Source organism: Eulemur rufifrons, chromosome 16 (genome assembly GCF_041146395.1).
Source record: "Eulemur rufifrons isolate Redbay chromosome 16, OSU_ERuf_1, whole genome shotgun sequence".
NCBI lineage: Eukaryota > Metazoa > Chordata > Mammalia > Primates > Lemuridae > Eulemur > Eulemur rufifrons.
Window position 1 is genome coordinate 62,665,764 of NC_090998.1, and position 21,817 is coordinate 62,687,580.

General features: G+C 35.6%; 1 protein-coding gene across 1 annotated transcript in view; it reads right to left on the bottom strand.

Moving 5' to 3' along the window:
• LIN7A (lin-7 homolog A, crumbs cell polarity complex component) overlaps positions 1-21,817 on the bottom strand; it is a 118,357-nt gene that overhangs the window by 80,589 nt on the left and 15,951 nt on the right. The window contains exon 2 of the mRNA XM_069490607.1: positions 1,335-1,453. Within this exon, the coding sequence (XP_069346708.1) occupies positions 1,335-1,453 (119 nt within the window). The remainder of the gene's footprint in view (positions 1-1,334; positions 1,454-21,817) is intronic.

A 21,817-nucleotide genomic window follows, 5' to 3' on the forward strand; every position in this document is an offset into this window, starting at 1 on the left:
CATAGGAAATTTAGCCTTGGTCTACAGAATGACTATCTTAGTGACAACAGTAACCAAGAGAATGCTCTTGGGGTTTCTAGATACGTTATACCTTTCCCACTGAGGGGAAGCCAGTAGCAGAGAATTCATATACTTTGAGACATTTGCTTTCAGCCTTTGATCAAATTCATAGGTTAAAACCTAGGGACGCTATTATAGTTATTTACTTAAACTGTGTTCAATATTAACAAGATTAAATGAACAATTTCATTTGAGAAATATTTAGCAGACAACAGTATAGGTCAAATCCTCACAAAGGCCAAATTTTAACTGCATTGCACAGGTACCAGTTTAAATCTGTAGTGAGAAAGGTTTTGTATGTCTCTACTTGAGTCTTTTCTACCTAGTGACTACTTGTAAACTAGCATTGTTGAGGCAAAAGAGTGTGCATTAGCCACAAGTAGAGTTGCAAAGAGAAAGGGAGGGTAACACGGGATTCCTTGAGAGGTATATGCTCTATGCTACAACAAACTCTCCAGGCAGTCATAGGGTTCCACTGGCTTTGGAGAGGATGACAGTAGTGAATTCACCACTGGGGACTTCAAAGAAGGCAAATATACTGGATTTATGAACTCTAGGTTCTAACCAATGAATTATCACCTGGTACCTGATGGGAAAGTGGTAATGGGTTAATGAATAAAATAATATAGCCCATATATCTCAAGTGGATTATTTTGTAACCAATTAAATTCATTAGTTGAACAGTGAATTCTATCATATGTCAATGCAAAATTCAAATAGTCATTTCAACACACTTGTTTCAACTTGGTCTTCTTAAAACCATTAGTTAAGAAAACATTACAAAGATTTTACTAGACAGCCATACCAGACTGGTGATTTCCCATTATTGCACTAGACAGTAATGTTTGAATGACTATTACTTTACTCAGTAGGAGCTTACTCTTTCAGATTTACCTGGGAAAGACTTACTTGAATGTTATTCTAAGACAAGCTGAGCTCCCACTAATTATAACTGTTTCTCCTTGAATTCACACATGGCTTCGTGTAACCACTAAACTGTTTAGACTACATGCAACAGTCACCTATTGACGCAGTCCCTTCATTGGTACCAGAAGATCAACATTTGGTTTTATGTGAATGTATAAATCCTGGCAGGATCTAATTTAAGAATTTAGCAGACTAAATTATATTTTATCATCTGTCCAAGGAGATAAAAACAGAAAATTAAAATGTAGTTCCAATCTTAACTATTTCAAATGTTTGTGTAAAAAAGACATGTTTTCTATTCAGAAGACATATGGCAGAAGTTAGCTATTAAAATCTTGGTGTCGTACCTCTCGAATAGCTGTGCAAAACTCACTCTGAAGCACTTTTTTGAGGGATTGTAGCTTGTGCACTGGTACTTCTCCAGATTCTTGTAGTTTTTCCAGCAATTCAATTGCTCTTGCAACATCTGAATGAAAAAAAATCAAAATGGAGAAACCTAGAATAAATTGTATCTCATCAGCAAAGTACTACTATTCCAGTTGAATGGTAATATTGAAAAACAAGTGGAATTCATTGCAAACTCAGAGTTTATGATTCATAGCTTACTGATCTTATCTTTTGGTAAAAGGTCATTTTAATCTGTTTAACACATCTTCTTTGATGGTATTTCATGTACGTTTTTTTCTGCCATACAAATCAGTTTGAATATTCTTCCAGGAATGAAGAGAAGGAAACATGCCTATTATTTATTTTGATACCCCAATAACCAAATTAGTATTGGAAATTTTATCTCTGAGATACTTTTTTTCAGTTTGACCTTTCCTTTCCCATATCATATTTATCACAGCTGCAATGATGCATTTATTAGTATAATGATTTGATTGATGTGCATCTCTTCCACTTGTCTATAAATTTCTTGAAGGTAGGAGCTTGTCCAGTTTGGTCACCATTGCATCCCCAGGGGCTGGTATAATACAATGAACAAATATGTGATTAATTAATTAATTAATTAACAGACTCACTCCATTTCACTTTCATTGCATTATTTCAGGCCCTCACCATCTCTCCTCTATCTAACTGTCATTATTCCGTCTCCTCCAGCGTCTTCATATGATCCACAAAGTTTTCATCCCAAAACAAAAATCTGGTCATCTTCCCACCTACTAGCTTAGCTTCTAGAGCAGTACCACACAGAATAGTTTTCAATAGCAATTAACTTAAATGCCTCTCTTTCACTTGACAATATCAAAGGTTAACATATCAAGAAACATACAGTCTTTTAGAGCCATAAACCTTAAAATTCTCTGGATTATTTCACATTTCCAAGAAAAAAGGATACAATGAAAGGCTATTTAAAAAATACTTACGGGTGATCTCTTCTAGGCCTGTTGCTGTAGTTACTAACTCACTGGGAAGCCACTTAGGCATTTGTGTTGTAGGATATGAGGTTTTCAATTCCTAGATGCCTAGCTCCAGAATGTATCCTGCATCTCTGCCATCAAGTTATAAATTTATTCAGTCATCTATCCATCCACCCACCATCTACTAATTTGAGAGAGAGAGAGAGTTTCTGTTGTATATACTTGGCACCAGCTTAATAAAAATAATACACACTTCTTTCCAAACTTGTAATCCAGTGAGAAAGAAATATGATAGCACAGCCATCTGTAATAAAATAGTCACCACTTCAGAATTCAGGTGGGCTTAGTGTAGGTGTATGTATCTAACTGAATAAAATCCCAGAAAGTGACTTGAATGGAGACTCCCTGAAGTAGTTATTTTGATGGGCAATTATGGCCCAAAGTAGCACAAATCATTAAATCAATATCACACTGCTGGTTTCCAAAGTCTATCTTTCAGTACATAACTGAAAGTCAGCAAAGTCAATCCAACAATACTGATCACATCCACAATCAGTAAGGCACCATGCTGAGATTTTATGCATTAAAAAATACTCTACCTAGGTGTTCATGGATGCATGGGACTCTCAACATACTAAAATTGAGCTGATTATTATTTTTTTCCTAAAACTAGTTCTTCTTTTCCTGTATTCCTTATTTCCATTAATAGCATCCCCACCCAGCCAGTCTCCCAAGTTGACCACGATGTCTGTCACACTCACCCCCACAAGCAGTTAGTCAGAAAGTGCTGTAGATTCTATCTCAGAAATGCCTTTTGAATGCAACCCCTTCACTTCATTATTTCAGGGAAGCCTTCATCATTTCTCACCTCTAGAACTGGGACATCTCCTAACTGATCTCCTTTAAATTTGTCTTTTCTTTTTCAGTCTATCTGCCACATTGCTTCCAAAGAAATCGTCCTGAATGATAAATCTAGTTATTATTCTCCTGCACATAAAACCTACCCTGGCTTTTTTACTCCTGTTTTCATGGAAATTACAGATGTGATGGGTTAGAGACATGCAACAAAGTAGGTGTGTGTTATAAACGAAGCATTACAGGCTGGTCCTTAAATGTATAACAACGACATTTGCCATCATCCAGGAGGTCAGGGAGGACCTATTTGTGGACGTAACATCTAAGGAGAGTCCTAGGTAGGGGGTGTGAGTTGGGAAAGGGGAAGAATGTTCCAAACAAAGGGAATAAAGTAAGATCAAAGGCTTGTTAAGAGAGTCCATCAAAGACCATGTAGGGAAGACTGGGCTTAAATAGCATCTCCTCAAACATGTTATCCCTGACTCTGCCAGGCAACTTTAATTGCTATCATGTCTGTGTTCTTGCAGTTTTTTGTTCACTCATTCACTGTAATAATTGTTACCCTCTGTTTTTATACACATCTCTCTCCTTTATCCACACACATGTCTAAGCATCTCAAGGTATCAGGAACGATATCTTATTTGTTATTGTATCCATAGTTCATTGGTAAGTACCTAGCAAATTTTAAGTGTTTAATGCACATTTGTTGAATGAATAATAGATTAGTTAATGATTCTAGCTCAGGAAGGCAGGTGTTAGAAGTCTACGTCTGGATAGACCTATAACTTCGCATGAATCTAGATCTCTAGAATACGATCAGCCTTTGTCAAGACTTGCTTGGGTCTGGAGTCAGGGAAGGAGGCAAGACTGAATCTATAGGCTGAAGGGCATTAGTGACAACACTGGAGGAAGGTTAGAAAAATTCAAAATGACACTAACCTGAATATTTAATAGTTCTCAATCTGGGCTGTGCACTGAAATTATCTGGGGTGCATTTAAAAATTATTACTGCCTGAGACCCACCCCAAAGGAATTAAACCAGAATCTCCAGAACAGTAGTTCTCAACCTTGGCTGCATAATGGAATCATTTGAGGAGTTTGAAAAAAACACAAATGCCTGGGTCGGTCCCACCCCAGCATTTCAGACGTTATTGGGTTATTGGCATAGGGTAGGGGCTGGGCCTGGGGCTTATTAAAGCGCTTCAGGTAATGCTGAAGTGCAGCCAAGGTTGAGACCATCGCTGTAGTTGGCATGGGTGTTTATAAAGCCCCTATCTGATTCCAGCGTGCAGCCAGGGTTGAGAAGCCCTGCTACAGATTATTGGTTCTAAAATGTGAATGTGCACAAGAATCACCCGACAGAGCTGTTGAAATGCAGGCCCTAATTCTCACCCTCATTTGAAAGATGTTGATTCAAAGGGTGTGAGGATAAGGCCCAGGAATCTGCCTTTTAAACAAATGCTCTGCAGCTGTTGGTTCACAGATCCCAGACAGAGAAAAGTGAACAAAATGATCTTTTAGGTTTCTTTCATCTCCAGAATTCCAGGAATGCTTGTATTCTCTATTATTCTTTGATACAGTATGTAACAGGATACTGAATAGGATTCTTCCAGGAGTCTCAGAATCATTGATAAAAGCCCACAGATGACAGTAATTAGGGTTAAGTCCCAACCCCATTCTAAAAATGGTGGTCCCTACCAAAGGTTGCTCATTAGCATAAACTGTGAAGTTTTTATACTGGCCTACTATCCCAGACCAATTAAATTGAAATCTCTAAGACTGGGATCCACTCATCAAGTTTTTTGTTTGTTTGTTTCCAGATGATTCCCAAGATCATTCAAAGCTGAGAAAAATATTGTTCAAAAAAGAGCCGTCAAGGCAACCAGACACACCTCCATTGAGACTTATAAAAGCTGGGCTGACGACCCTGTTGCATTATACCATAGGCCTTTTCTAGTTCTTGTAAGAGGTAGCTGGGAGAGGAGAGAAAATCCAAAAATTGTTAAGTTATTAATGTGGGACAGGGTCATGGGTCTTTTGTGTCCATTCCATCAACTAAATGAGGAAGGTTCCGACAGAAACAATTGTAGCAACTGGGAGTGCCTGAAAGAACGGAGACTAGCCCCTTTTTCCTGGTTGCAGAGGTAATGGACTTGGCGATCTGCCTGCCCTCCATGCCTGTATGAGCAGAGAGAGAACTGAAAAGCAGTGTCCACTGGAGCCTGAACCATCTGGCTGCTACCCACCCAAGGGAGTCCAGCAGTATGAGGTCAGGTAGTCACAGCAGGTGGCCAAAGCCAAAGGAAGTCTAAAAACCAAAAGTGGGGAGATCAAGTCCCTCCAGCCCAGGCCTGGCTGTTGCTAGAAACAAAGAGGTAGTGAGTGATAAATGGATATGAGACTGGAGTTTTAAACAGAATTCTGATTCCCTTTAGCTCTGTAAAAATACCAGAAACCTGTAAGGATAGGATCTAGAAGGAAGCAAAAGAAGACTCTGAGTCAGCAAAATACTCTTACATCTATTGCAATAAGGTGTGGTGGTTTATTTATGAGTCCTCTTAAGGTCCTTGTTCAGAACGTCCTTAGGCTTATTCTATCAGACTATTCTACCCTGTTTGATTACTAATGTAGAAGTTTGGGTTTACTAATATAGCTCAGATTAGGAGGAACATTAGGTAAGAATGGGGGAGGCTGCTAGACAAGCACAATGAAAGCAAGATGTAAGAAGTTTTTTACTGAAACCTGCTCCTCCTATTGTCTGCCAACTCTGATTAATACCTCTCTCCCATTACATAAGAAAAACACTTGGGTATTGCACTTACCCGCTCACTCACCCTCACACCCCTGTTCCATTGATCCCTACTCCTAAAAGCAATAACAACAATAAACTTTTGCTGAACATCTGTAAGGTGGAGGTCATTTGTATGCTAACAGTTTCACATCTTTTAACCCATTGTATCCTTACAGCAGTCCTTATGACATAGCAAATATCCACATTTTGCAAATGAAAAAATTGAGGCTTACAAAGAGTTTATGTAATTCACTAACAAGTAGGAAATTTGAGAGATTCTAAACCCTGTGCCTATTATTTTTATTTCAATCACAGCTTTACTTTTAGCAGCTTTTTCTTTGACATTCAGTACTTTTATAATAACTCTGCACTCTGCAGGCTTTCTTGGTCAGAGGCTGAGCTCTTAATCTTTCCTTCCTCAATAAAGATTAACCCTCATTCTATTTACTAGTATACCTCCCTCAGGTAAGACTCACTGGTCATCGGATTCACCTGGAGAGCTTTTAAATGATAGCGTGGCATGGTTCTCAACCTTGAGAGCCCATTGGAATTACATGGATCACTAAAAACACAGATGCCTGGATCCTACCTGCCCACATGTACCTGTATTTCTAATTTCATTGGCCTGAGGTATGACCTGGGCATTAGGATCTTCAGAGCTCCCAGTGACTATAATGTATACTCATGTTGAGAATCACTGACATGGAGTCTTGAGGAACATCCTAGAGATTCTAATAACAATGCTACTTCTAATACTCTAATTACTCATACATATAGTGTTTTTTATGTCACTGTTCTAAACATTTTACTTCTCTTACTAGAACTATTATTATCCCTGTTTTATAGAAGAGAAAACTGAGACCCATAGAGGTAAAAGTACTTCCCTGAGGAAAGAGCTAGTAAGTTGTAGAATTTGAATCTAGTTAATCTGGCTCTAAAGTCCAGGCTATATTTGAGATGTGGCTCAGGAATCCATATACTTAAAATCATTCCTGGAACTTCTCTTTCTCCAAGGTTGTTAACAGAGCTAATCTGATCAACAAGTCCTGGCATGAGGTTCTCAAATTTTAGTCAACATAAAAATTTATCCCTGGACCATTTACAGTAGTTCCCCTTTATCTTTGGGGGATATGTTCCAAGACCCTCAGTAATCTTGCCTGAAACCACCCGTAGTACTTAAGCCAAGCTCTGTCAACCAGAACGTATTTCTATTCATGTCTTCCACCCACAAATTTAATGCCTTTTCCATCTTAACCAAGCACTTACTATGCACTATGGCTGTAACTTTTGCAATTTGAGGTGCGACAGCAAAACAAGCACCAATTTCTTTTTCCTTCACAATTTCACAGATAGACGATTCATCCTTACTGTAGATCTTAGCAATCTCAGCATACAATTTTACTTTTCTTATTAAATCAAGAACTTTCACCTTTTCACTTAAAGGAAGCAATTTACAGCTTCTCTTGGGCATAGCCGAACTGCCAGCATCACTACTTTTGAGCTTTAGGGCCATTGCTAAGTAAAATAAGGGTTACTTGAACACAAGCACTGTGATACTGGGACAGTCGATCTGATAAATGAGAGGGCTATTAAAGTGACTAATGGGTGGGTAGCGTATACAACACGGATGCATTGGACAAAAGGATGACTGACATCTTAGGCAAGATGGAGCAGGATAGTGAGAGATTTCATCCCACTACTCAGAATGGCACGCAATTTAAAACTTATAAATGGTTTATTTCTGAAATTTTCCATTCAATATTTTCAGCCTGAGGTTGACTTTGGGTGACTGAAACTGGGGAAAGTGAAACTGCAGAAAGCAAAACCACAGATAAGGGGGTATTAAGAATTGAAATGTAAAACAAAAGAAGCCAAAGAGAAGCCTCAAAATCTGCCCTTTTAGTAGTCTCGTCAGATGGTTCTGATGCAGGAAGCAGTTGAAAAATGCATTCTACAGGTTACTGAGTGTTTACTATATGATCCAGAACAAAGTGAATTAATGGCCATCATTTATTCAATGCTTACTTTCCTTATTTATGTCACCTTGTAAAATCCTCACTAGTATATAAAAGGAATACTATTATTTCTACTGCACAGTTAAGGAAAAATAATAATAATAAACCCTAATGCTCAGAAAAATCAATCATCTGGCCCAAAGCTATACAGCTAATAAATGATGAGACCAGAATTCAAAACTAGCTGTGTTAGATTCCAGTGCCCATGCTCTTATTTATTGCTCTGCTGTGCCACAGAAAAGGGAATAGAAATAAAACAATAAAGGTATGGCAAGCTTATTTTTTTAAATATAGCAACATGGACCATTGTGAGCTTGGGAAAACAGTCATACACTGCCCAAAGTCTCAGACTGTATTATAGTACAATCAGTGTATTCACAGTGATAACACTGGATTACTGAAAAATGATCAAATCATCAATTACTTAATGATAGTAAAATGACACATTTTGAAAAGACTTCCTTTAATATAGATGAAATGTTATAAGCAAAACAAGAACAAAATCTTGGAACTTAAAAATTTTGGAATTTGAGAGGAATAAGTTTATGGTGATCTGGAATAATTCAATTATCATCTTCTCATTCTTTAATGATGAGTTTTGATGAACTCAATTGACATTTAGACTGTGGAATTTGACTCATGGTTCATCTGAAGCTAGAACTTGGTGAAGATAGAACTGAGTCCTTTAAAGCTATTGTCTATTAATTCCACAAAACACATTGAGTACTAGCTATTGTCAACTAATTCCACAAAACACATTGAGCACTATAGCTAACAATATGAATTATGTACCCCAGAGCCATCCACATCTCTCTTATCCTTTGCCTTTTTCTACTACAAGAGCTGAAAAGGGAACACATTACCAAAAGTTTGGCACTTGTCCCTGAGGCTGAGGCCACTTCAGAAGAATGAGGACAAGTAGCTTGAGGAGAAGGAAAGAGAAGTTTATTAATTTGTCAGCAAATGAGGAGTTTGGCAGACTCCCATTCTAAAGTACCAATGTCCTGCTTCGGAGCAGAAGTGCAGAGCTTTTAAGGGTTCTGATTCATCCCATCTCCAGCTAAGACAATCTCATGACCTCCGCCTGGATGGTTCCCTTGAGCCATCTCCTGTGGCACAAAGAACAAAAGACACTCTCCTGCTCGCTGGCCTGAGGCGGGGATACAGGTTTTAGTTTTCAAAAAGGGTGAGGGCGTTTTGAAGAGATAGAAAACATTTTTGCCCTTTTCCAGCTGCTTTCTCTGTTACGAACATATTTCTCTTTCCAAACTTTTTTGTAATTTCACCAAATTGTTGTAAGAGTAACATCACTGGGTATGGCTTCCTGGAAGGCCTTTGAAGTGGACAAACTGCTGGCACATGCCTTCAGCCTTTTGGTCTTTGCACGCTTCCTCTTTTCCTTTTGATTTGACAGCTATCATGGCTTGAAGTGCCTCTCGGCAAAACAGCTGTTTTGTGCTCATGAGGATGAATGTCATGTGCTAAGGAGGGTGGAACAGGAAGAAGGAAAGGATCCAGCTTCTACCGTTGTCACTCAGCTGCTGTATTAACCCTGAACTGTCCAACCCTGTGATTCTTGTCTGTGAGAAAATGTATGCTTTACTGATTTGTTTTCTGTGGCTTTCAACCAAATGAGAGCTAGCTGATACAAGAGCCCATGACTTTAAAGGCACTTTTCTAGGTTTCATGGATAAGGCTGATGTTATAGAGAAACTGGAGTAACGTGTGGTGGTCTTTTGATTAAGGTAGTCATGAAAAGCCTCTCTGGGAAGGTGACATTTGGCCTGAGGCTTGAATGTTGAGAAGGAGCCACCCATATGAAAATCCAAAGGACGAACATGTGGACAAGGAGAATAGCAAGGGCAAAGATGCTAAAGTAAGGTGAGCAAGCCTACATGTTAGAAGCTTAGTCAAAATCAGTGTCAGTGGAACAACGTAACTAAGGCAAAAAGCAATTACAGTGGTGTGCTCGTAAGTGATTAAAAACTAGCTCTCCAAAGCAAATAGACAAAGACAAGAAAAACAACAACAACAAAAGCCCTGATTTGTAGCATTTACTTATTTTTGTGGTATAAATATTCTTACCATTGCCAGTTTCAAGCTACTAACATGGTGTCAGCAGCTTGCAAAACTCTGGAATATATAGCAATCAGCTCTCACAAGCCACAGTGCACCAACCCCAGCACCCTGCTGGATAGGAGACAAAGCTTGAGAAGTAAACAGGGGCCAGGTTTTATAAAAAGATTTTATAAGAGGTTCAGATTTTAGTACAATTATGAAAAAAGCATTTAGAAAGTATTCAGCAGAGGAATGATATGATCTGATTCACATTTTATAAACATCACTATGAATATTGTTTAGAATATTAATGATTGTCAACCCAGGATGTATGTACGTAGGAAACTAGTTAGGAAAAAAGGCTATTCTAGTGGCTTTGGCAAAAGATGGCAGAATCTTAGGCTGGGATGGGGGCAGTGGGGATGGCAAGACGTGGATGGACAGGTTGGAAGTGCAGGTGTGTAGAAGAAGAATCAGTACCCTAAGGTAGTGCACAGTTGTATGATGAGGGTGTCCACGGAATATTTGTTAGGCGGAAAAGGATATATTAATGAATACAGTCACGTGCCTTAGCAGCACTTCATAAGGAGTTGTGGCTATTGCCTGATCTATAAGCAAATGGTGAAAATACATTTAATAAGTACCAAGAGTAACAAGATAGAAGAACCCTGAAGACAAAAATTATTTTAAAAGGAAATAATAAGAGAATAGCATCTGATTCTGTGATCTTCCTGTCTATATAAGATCCCTCAATTTGGGGTCAATAAAAGATTATGTAAAATGTTACATCACTGCACCAAGCAGTTAGAGAATATAGGTATAGACCTGAAAGTTAAAGAGAACTGGGGACTATAAAATGTGGTGATATCAACTTTATATGGTTATTGTGAAGTCTAAATGAGAATATAAGTATAAATAGATTTTAATATAAAGTACCTGTCTTATGATCTATAATGAGATATATACCCTCTTTTCTCCTAACCCTTTATTCCCGTGAGTCCTCACTTCTTGTTCTATTAGTGGTAATGTTTGAAGAGGAAATATAAAATTATAGGAAGAGAATTATGTAACTCAAACTTCCTTTGATAAAGAGACTAGATGTCCTCTTTTTAAAGACATATACTCTTACACTGGAGCACATAAAGTTTAAGTAGAGCAGCTATAAACAACTTGTCTAGCTGTAGGTCAGCATTTCCTGCATTGTATTGTAGAATTAACTATTAAGAGCACATTTTAAATAATGTGCATGAAATAGTGACTGATTGCTAGCTTTTCGATGTGTCTTAAAATTATGCCAAAAATGCTCAGTTTAAAAGTCTAATACTATACAACAGAGTTTGTGTACCAACAACATAAATAGTCAATAATGCGTTGTACTTCCATTGCTGTGATGACAGGAAATTCTGTCAATTTACAAGTTGCTAATGAGACATGACAATCAGTGTGTCCTAGTCATTTGACACTCATTCCTGTTTTGATCTGACAACAACTTACCATGTTCCTTAAATGCAGACTAATTGGTAAACTCTAAAAAGAACTGGCTCAATTTAAATGTGCTCAAATTTTTAAAATTGACTTATGTTGTTCAAAACTAAATTATTAAAAACGATTATTAGTTTTAATAATAAAAATTTAATAATAAATATTAAACACTATTATTATTTAAAAACTAAATGAGCTTTTCTTCATGGGATTTGGGAAAACATTGAAGTGTATCACAAAATAAAGTTTGACTATATTAGAATTTTTAAAACATGAATTTATATAATGGCAAAATCCTGGTCTGGATTGCTCAAAGTGTTTGCCAATCTTATTGCAGCCAAGAGAACAATTTATGCTACAAAATGAAAGCTATAGTTGCTAAGAGATTCTCTGAAATGAAAGGTACTTATTTCATTTGAAAGTGATTTACCCAATAAACAAATCTTTAAGTACACAAAGCTTAAGATAGGGCTTTCTTTGTTAAACAATTGCTGTTATGTGGTAGCAATGAGTAATGAGTTCATAGTTTCTCTGGGAACTATATTCAGTGTTTTGTTCTTTTTCTTCCTTCTTTTTTTTTTTTTTTTTTTTAATTCATCTAATTTTCTTCCCCAAGCAGCTAAAATTGAAGGTTGATTTGCCTACTACCACTACCTAAGACCTCATGAAATCAAAAGTTTCACTTTCCTTTCTATATGAGCTTTCTTTTCTTTCTCTTTATTATATTTGATGTCTTTCCTTTTCTTCTGTATTTTCACCTCACTTTTCTATTCAATCTTGCACCCATGTCTTTATATCATTACAGACAACTATAGCCTTATTCCTAATCACAGTGAAATTAGCTTATTTCATTTTTTCTTGTTTCTAAAGTATAATCTGTTTTTGTATGTCAGAAAGAAGTCGAGAAATCTACTGCCCTCTTATGCCAAATATAGAGCACATATTTCCTACTAATTTTTGTGTCCAATATAGAATCATGACAATTGCAGACACTTAACAAATTTTTTTGAAAAGAATTTATTATATCGAATGAAACTTTCTTATATTTATGTAAGTATCTATAGTCACTAGTTAACAATGATAACCGTGCCAAACCCTATTTGACAAGATTTAGATTCCTTACAAATGTGAATTCTGAGAAAATGAGGATTTAAGGGACTAATTCCATCTTTCTATAATGATCAAATTTAATCTTCTACAAGTGAGAGCAGTAAGAACCAATGGGTATGCCTAGAAAGTAGATCAGAGTTCATTTTAGCACACATGAAAATTTTTAGGAAAGTCATTTTTTTAAGCTATCTGGGAGAGGTATTTTAAAGTACATTGTCCCAACTACAATAGTTTGTATGCAGACAAATTTTTTCTTAAGTTTTTTTTAGAAAATTAATGTAACAAGCACTTACTCACTAGCCAGTTAAGTACACAGTAAGTACAGCTGTAGGAATAGAATAAAACTACCATGTAACAAATTAGCAATATGATATACCTCAATAGTGTACCACTAACTTCCCAGACTGTCCATCTATACCATTCCATATTTATATTTCATCTGTGATCTCAATGGATTCTAGATGCAGCTAGATGAAAGAACAGAACAACTTTCACAGAGCTTTACATTTAACTTTAACCCAAACTTTATGTATTTTACCTTTCCTTCCATAGAGCTTCTTATCTGTCTAATGATCTCTCCATAAAAGTTAATTAAATAATTATTGCCTGACAACTTAAAATACCAGGCACAAAAAGATGCTAGTTGTAATATTTCTCTAGCTTAGTACATAAAAAACAATCTAGTTTTTATATTGGTAGTGATTCCACCTGTGAATATTGCAAAAGTTGGGAGTTTTTCCTTGTAATTATTATCAGTAAATCCCAATTCCACTTTTCAAGGTGCTCAGGAAATTGAAAGAGAAAGATATCAGGAAATTGCTGCAGAGACACCCAATCAAGTTGGATGATTTCAGAGAGCTTATTATAAAGAAACTACAAATTTAACTTTTCCTGTCCTCAAATACATCCTATACTAGAAACACACAATGGACGAATATTTTTATCTAAACTGACACTTTGATATATTATTCTGCTGTCAAACTACTTAATAATGTTTCCTCTTTTACCTTATCACTACCATATCATACTGTCATCCAATTTCTTAGTTACTTTGGGAATTGTATGGTGAGGGTAGCGTGGTACTATCTACGTCTTTAAGAGATGATTAGAGAGTAAAGCTTGGTGTTTGCAGAAATTGTTATGGGGAATAGTGTATGTACTTTGTAGAGAACATGATGATTACTATTGGGCAATATCAAAGATGATCTAAACATTCAAGTAAATATCTTAAAATAGTGAGTTTCTCCTCATTATATTAGATTTCCTGGGCTGCTTTCCCAGACTTTCTATTGATGTTTCTTTTATAAACCAAATCTTGGGAACATAAAAGGAGAAAAATAACTGTCTGGTAACCTATTGCATTTGTATAGAAAACTAATAGTAACTAACAAAGTGGTATTTAGTCATAAGTCCAGTTATATGAAATATTGAATAAATTTTAAACAATGTAAAAACCAATGGAGTACTTTATTTTCTAATTACAAAATAAATTAACATCTGGGGGTTTATAGGGGAAGTATGAATCCTAGTCCTATGCTTTAGATATTTTTCTATGCTCATAAAAAACTTTTAAAATTTTAGTCTATGTTGTCAAGACTATTACTAGGCATTTTTTCCTAAAATTAAAATAAAACTTACAAAGATATCTCAAAATAATTTAACTAAATGAAAAATTTTAACTTAAAGACTTAAAGTACCTATTTTTAAATTTTATTTATTTATTTTTAATTGACAAAAATTATACATATTTATCATGTACAACATGATGCTCTGAAACATGCACACTCCCTGGAATGGCCAAACCAATACAAGCAGCGTGCCTCACCTCACTTATCACTTTTGGTGGTGAGAACACAAAATCTATTCTCCTAATGTTTTCAAGAATGCAATACATCATTATTAATTATAGTCACCATGTTGTACAATAGATTTCTTGAATTCATTTTTCCTGTCTGAAATTTTGTATCACTTAACTAACATCTTCTCCCTAACTCCCACCCCCATCCCCAACCCCCTGCCCAGTCTGTGGTAACTACCATTCTACTCTCTGATTCTATCAGTTAAACTTTTTTAAAGTCTACATATAAGTTGAGATCATGCGGTATTTGTCTTCCTGTGTCTGGCTATTTTACTTAACATCATGTTCCCCAAGTTCATCCATGTCGTTGCAGATGACAGGAATTTCTCCTTTTTTAAGGCTGAATAACACAGGTTGAGCACTCCTAATGGGAAAATCTGAAATCCAAAAAAAATCCAAAACTTTTTGAGTGTAATATGATGCCACAAGTGGGAAATTCCACATGTGGCCTCATGTATGCAAACTTTGCATTCAGTACAAAATTATTAAAAATACTGTATAAAATTACCTTCAGGCTATGTGTATAAGGTATATATGAAGCATAAATAAATTCTGTGTTTAGACGTGAGTCCTATTCCCCAAGATATCTCATTATGTATATGTAAATATTCCAAAATGCAAAAAAAAAAAAAAAATCCAATATTTGAAATGCTTCTGGTCTCAAGCATTTTGAATAAAGGATAATCAACCTGTATTCCATTGGGTGTACATACCACATTTTCTTTATCCATTCATCCATCAGTGAACACTTAGGTTGATTCCATATCCTGGCTATTGTGCGTAATGCTGCAATGAACGTGGGAGTGCAGATACCTCTTTGACATACTGATTTCAATTCCTTTGGACATATACTCAGTAGTGAGAATGATCAATCATATGGTATAGTTATTTTTAATCAATCATATAGTATAGCTATTTTTAATTTTTGAGGATCCTCCATACTGTTTTCCATAACAGATGGAAAGGTGATAGGAACTAGAGAGGCAAGAAAGTTAAGGGTTTGAGGACAGGGTATCAGGAGGGAATCTCCAATGTCAGCTTGAGTCAGATCTCAATTCAGCACTTTCCAGTTATGTCATTTCAGGCAATTCAGCCAACCTGAGTTTCATTTTCAGTAAAACAAAGATCCTAATAAAACATACCTCAGAGTGTCTGTGTGGGGTGTGTGTATGTGTTTTGAGGATTAAATAAGATAAAAATGAAAATACTTAGCCCTGTGCCTGGTACATAGTAAATGCTTAATAAATATTACTAATGATGATTATTACTATCCTTTGCACTCATCAATCTGATTCTCTCTGTGTGCCGTCTTCCAGGGATTCTTCAAAATGTTTTGGCTTTAACAACATCCTCCTTTTCCCTAGCACCTTCCAAAATTTATTGTTTGCTTTATATTTTTTTGACATCTATGAGATTTTGGGTGGAAGGGGATAAAGACATACATGCTTAACCTACTATCTTGATCCAAATCCTCTTTTCATTGTTACTCTTGAAACATTCCAGTTACTCTTGAAATGCATTATAATATTATGAAAAGAACAATGGACTTAGAAATCAAGGAGTCCTAGTTTTTAGTCCTAAAATTGTAACTTAAATTTTAGAAACTTGCTTAATTTCTCTCAGCTTCAACATCTTTCTCTATAAAATGAGAGTTTGGACTAATCTTTTCTGGCCTTAAAGAATAAATGCTCTACCTACAGGGATGGTCCATTTATCAACAGTGCTATTAATTAACAGGACACTAAAAAAGTGATGGGGGTAGGGCAATTTGAGTGCCAGGAAGAATGGATTCAATCCAGAATTACAGCAATGTGGCTTTTTAGAGGACAGGGGAAAAGGAAGAATGCTTAAAGAGTAGGAGGATAAAAAGAAACCCTCTTGCAAGATAAACTAACAATAAATATAAGATGATAGAAAATGAGTTATTTAAAAGTGTTCCAGGCAGACAGCCTAATTACAATCATTGTATATGCCTGAAAGTAATAAAGCTGTACAAAAGTAATAGACTATTCAAATTGAAGCTACCCAAATACTCATCAAGTCGGTCCCCATAAATCTGTAGATGAGGAAACCAAAACAAAGTAAGATGAAATTTATTGCCCATGATCTAAAAATTGAGCATTTCTAAGTACTTAGTCTGAGATGTCAGTGGGGAAGTCAGAAGTAGAACTAAGATACTCTAAATTCCAGGGCAGATCTTTTCCCACTATACTACTTAATATTTAACTAAAATTGTCCAGACTTGCTTTTGTCATTTAGTCCTAATTAAAAATAACTTGCTGTATACAAAAATTTGCTGCGTACCAATCATAAGAACGATTCCAATATTTTCTAAATCTGTACTCACTGAACATTGATCCACTACATCAATGTTAATTTTTTATGACATGCAGATATATTAGTAATAAGAGTTTTAATAAAAATTTGAGCTGGGGAAAAAGTAATGAAAATAATTTAAATAATTGCTGTTTTAATATGCACAATTATATGAGGAGTATGTCTTACCAGAATTAGATACCTATATGTATCTATTTATACCAAACATAAATTAAAAATGCTAATCCTTCTTGATTTTTATCAAAAATTTATAAATTTTAGGAGAGTGAACTAGTTACACCCAGTTGGAAGTGACTTTATGTTCCACGCCCTACATTTTACGTATAAAGAAATTGTGTCAAACCACATAATGTAATTTGCCTGAGGTTTTGATCGCAAGGATAATTTTGAGAAGATGAGAGTTTATTAAAAAATTACTAAAGAGAGAAGCCTTAAGGCATTGAGACTAGTAAGATAGCTTATTTATGAGAGAAGAGCCATTTCTATAGTATTCTGTCCTCGAGACAATGATGCAGGGATGTTTATCTTTTTAAAGCTCATACACAGAAATCGGGCCTTTAAAAAAAATTCTAAGAGGGCCATCTCAATGTGGTTTTAATTTGTTTCTTTCTAAATACTAATGATATTAAATATATTTTCAAATTTCCTTATTTGCCATCTGCGTCTCTTCTTTAGAGAATATCTATTCAAATCTTTTGTTCAATTTTTTAAAAAATGAGTTATTTTCTTTTATTGTTGAATTTTAAGAGTTCTTTATATATTCTGAATACAAATCCTTTCTGAGATATGTTTGGCAAATATCTTTTCCTAGTCTTTGGCTCGTCTTTTAATGTTTTAATGGCATTTTTTGAAGACCAGTAATTTTTAATTTATCATAATTTTCTATTTGATACATGCCTTTTATATTAAACTTAAGGAATCTTGGACTAATCCAAGGTCTCAAAGATTTTATTGTATATTTTATTCTAAAATAATATAATTTTAGGTCTTATATTTAGATTTTTGGGTGGCCCACTTGGAGTTGATTTTTGAGCATGGTTTGAAGGATTGAGGTTTAATTTTTTACATAAGGAAATCCAATTTTTACAATACCATTCTTGAAAGGGCTGCCTTTCCCCATTGAGTTTCCCTGGCACAGTTACTGAATATCAATTGACCACATAATTGTGGACCTATTTCTGGCCTCTATTCTATTTCATCCATTATACCTACACCAATATCACTCTATTTCGATTACTGTATTTCTATAGAAAATTTTGAAATAAAGTATTAGTGTAAAACCTCTGTCTTAGTCCATTCAGGCTACTATAACAAAATACCATAGACTTGGTAGCTTATAAACAACAGAAATTTATTTCTCACTTGGAGGCTGGGAAGTCCAAGATCAAGGTGCTGGCAAATTCAGTGTCTGGTGACGGCACACTTTCTCACAGATGGCACCTTCTTGCTGTATGTCCTCACGTGGTAGAAGGGGCAAGGTAGCTCTCTGGGGCTTCTTTTAGTAGGACACTAACACCATTCATGAGGGCTCCGCCTTCATGACCTAATCACCTCCCAAAGGCCCTACCTCCTAATACTATCACCTTTGGGATTAGGATTTCAACACATCAATTTTAAGGGGACACAAACATTCTCACCCTTAAACCCTCTAACTTTGTTCTTGTTTTTCAATTTTGCTATTTTGTGTCCTCTGGTTTTTCATAAATTTTACATCTAACTTGCCAATTTTTATGTTTTAAAAACAGCCTTCTGGCATTTTAATTGAGATTTCTGTTGAATCTATGTAATAATTTGGGAAAAACTGACATGTTTACAGTATTGAGTTTTCCAACCCCATAAACACGGTATATCATTCCATTTGTTCAAATACTTAATTTCTCTCACCAATGTTTTATAGTTTTTAGTATATAATTCTTGTGCATTTTTGTTAAATTCAACTCTAAATATTTCATTATTTTGATGTTATTGTAAATATTTCTTGTTTTAGTTTAGTTTCCAATAGTTCACTGCTATTATATAGAAATACATTTGATATTTTTAAGTTAACCTTATATCTCCTCCCCTTACTGAAGTCATTTATTAGTTTTAGTAGCTTTATTGGTAGATTCTGCAGGATTTTCTACATAGACAATCATGTTGTCTGTGAATAAACAGTTTACTTCTTCCATTCAGATCTGTATATTATTTATTTCGTTTGCCATATTGCACTGACTAGGACCTCTCATGAAATGTCACATAAAAGTGATGGGAGCAGACATCTCTGCCTTGTTCTCAATCTTAAGGGAAAGAATTCAGCCTTTTACCGTTAAGTATAACATCTGCTGTAGGTCTTTGTAGAGGCCCTCTATTAAGTTGAGGGAGTTTTCTTTTACTCTTACTTTGTTAGGTATTTCTATCATGAATGGACATGGAATTTAGTCAAATGCTTTTTCAGCATCTATTGAGATTATCATATGATGTTCTGGTGGATTATTTGGATTTATTTTCAAATGTTGAACCATTTTTGCCTTCCTAGGATGAACTCTACTTGATCATAATAAATTATCTTTTGTATACGTATACGTATAGATATCCTTTCTATATAACCTTTCTATGTATCTTTTGCTAAATTTGATATGTTAAAATTTTGTTAGGCACTTGTACATTTATATCCATGAGAAATATTTATTTTAGATTTTTTTTCTTATATTGTGTTTGGTTTGGATGTAAGGGCAATTTTGTATTACTAATATGAGGGAAGTGTTCCCTTTTCTAGTATTTTTTGGAAGGGTTTGTGTTGAATTGGTAATATTTCTTCCTTATATGTTTTGTAGAATTCACCAATAAAACCATCAAGGCAGGAATTATTCTCTGTGGGAATATTTTTAAATATAACTTAATCAGTTTTTAAAAATAGATGTTATCTATTCCTTTTTGGGTGATATTTCATTGTTTGCATCTATTAAAGAATATGTCAATTTTTTTTTTTGTTTTGTTTCTCAAACTGTGTTCACAGGTTTGTTTCAAGAATATTTTTTTTTATTATTTTATATCATCTTATTGTTATGGGGGATACAGAATTGCAAGTTACATATGTTGCCTATGTACCACCTTTCCCCCCAAGTCAGAGCTTCAGGCGTGTCTGTTCCCCAGGTAGTGTGAGTTGCACCCATCATGTAGGTATATATCCCTCCCTCCCCCCCGCATCCCGAGTCAGCACCTTCAAGCATTACCATTCCCCAAACGGTGCGCAATGCACTCATTGTGTAGGCATACCCCCATCCCCTCCCCCACCCCCCACCTCAGTCTGATATCCGATTGGTGTCGTTCCCAGATGTGTATTTAGGTGATGTTCAGGGAAGCCAATTTTCTGGTGAGTACATGTGATGCTCGTTTTTCCATTCTTGGGATACTTCACTTAATAGAATGGGTTCCAACTCTCTCCAGGAGAACCATAGAGATGTCGTATCTTCATTATTCCTTATAGCTGAGTATTATTCCATGGTATACATATACCACAGCTTACTAATCCAATCATGTATTGATGGGCATTTGGGTTGTTTCCACATCTTTGCTATTGTGAATTGTGCTGCTATAAACATTTGGGTACATGTGTCTTTGTTACAGAATGACCTTTTTTCCTTTGGGTATATGCCCAGTAATGGGATTGCTGGGTCAAATGGCAGGTCTACTTGAATCTGTTTAAGATACCTCCATAATGCTTTCCACAGGGGTTGCACTAGTTTGCAGTCCCACCAGCAGTGTATGAGTGTTCCTGTCTCTCCACACCCACGCCAACATGTGTTGTTTTGGGTTTTTTTGATAAAGGCCATTCTCATTGGGGTTAAGTGATATCTCATTGTGGTTTTGATTTGCATTTCTCTGATGATTAGGGATGTTGAGCATTTTTTCATATGTTTGTTAGCCATTCTTATATCTTCTTTTGAGAAGTTTCTATTCATGTCATTTGCCCACTTTTTGATAGGGTTGCTTGATTTTTTCTTGCTGATTTTCCTGAGTTCTAAATAGATTCTTGTTATCAGTCCTTTATCTGATGTGTAGTACGCAAAAATTTTTTCCCATTCTGTAGGTGGTCTGTTTATTCTCGTGACTGTTTCTTTGGCTGTGCAGAAGCTTTTTAATTTAATCATGTCCCATTCATTTATTTTTGTTGCTGCTGTGATTGCCTTGGGGGTCTTCTTCATAAATTCTTTGCCTAGGCCAATGTCTGTAAGAGTCTTTCCTACATTTTCTTCTAGAATTCTGATTGTATCACGCCTAAGGTTTAAGTCTGTTATCCACCGTGATTTGATTTTTGTGAGAGGTGAAAGCTGTGGGTCCTGTTTCAATCTTCTGCAAATGGCTAACCAAATCTCCCAGCACCATTTATTGAATAGGGATTCTTGAAAGATTATCATAAAAATAATTTATATTTTCTGATAAACTCATTCCTAATATTAGTAATTTGTATTTTCCTGATCTTTCCATTTTTTTGATGCAGAGTTTATCAGAAAATATAAATTATTTTTATGATAATCTTTTTGACTGATTTAAGTTTAGTTGTGATATATTTATATATGAACAGTCTAGGTAAAACTGTGAGTCCGGTAAATCCTACACCGTTTTCTTCTATCTCCTGTATATGTACCCTTCTACTCTCTTCTACCTTTTCTTGCTGTTCTCTCTAATTATACTGAGTTGTTTCACTTGGCATCCCATTATTGTGATGCTTGCTAGAGTTTTCTCTGTTTCCACAAAGCCCATTCTCTCAGGAACTATCTCTCTGTCTTTTGTCCAAAGTCCATCACTTATTACCTGATCAATTTTTATGGGAAAAGTGGTTACATCTAATATGTTTGTGCTTTGTACCTCAGGAATACTGGAGTATAATCAAGCTCAAATTTATTTTTTGATTGCCAGATCCATACACACAATGGTCTGCCTAGCTCTCTTCCTAGACTACTGAGAGCACCTTAAAGTCAAC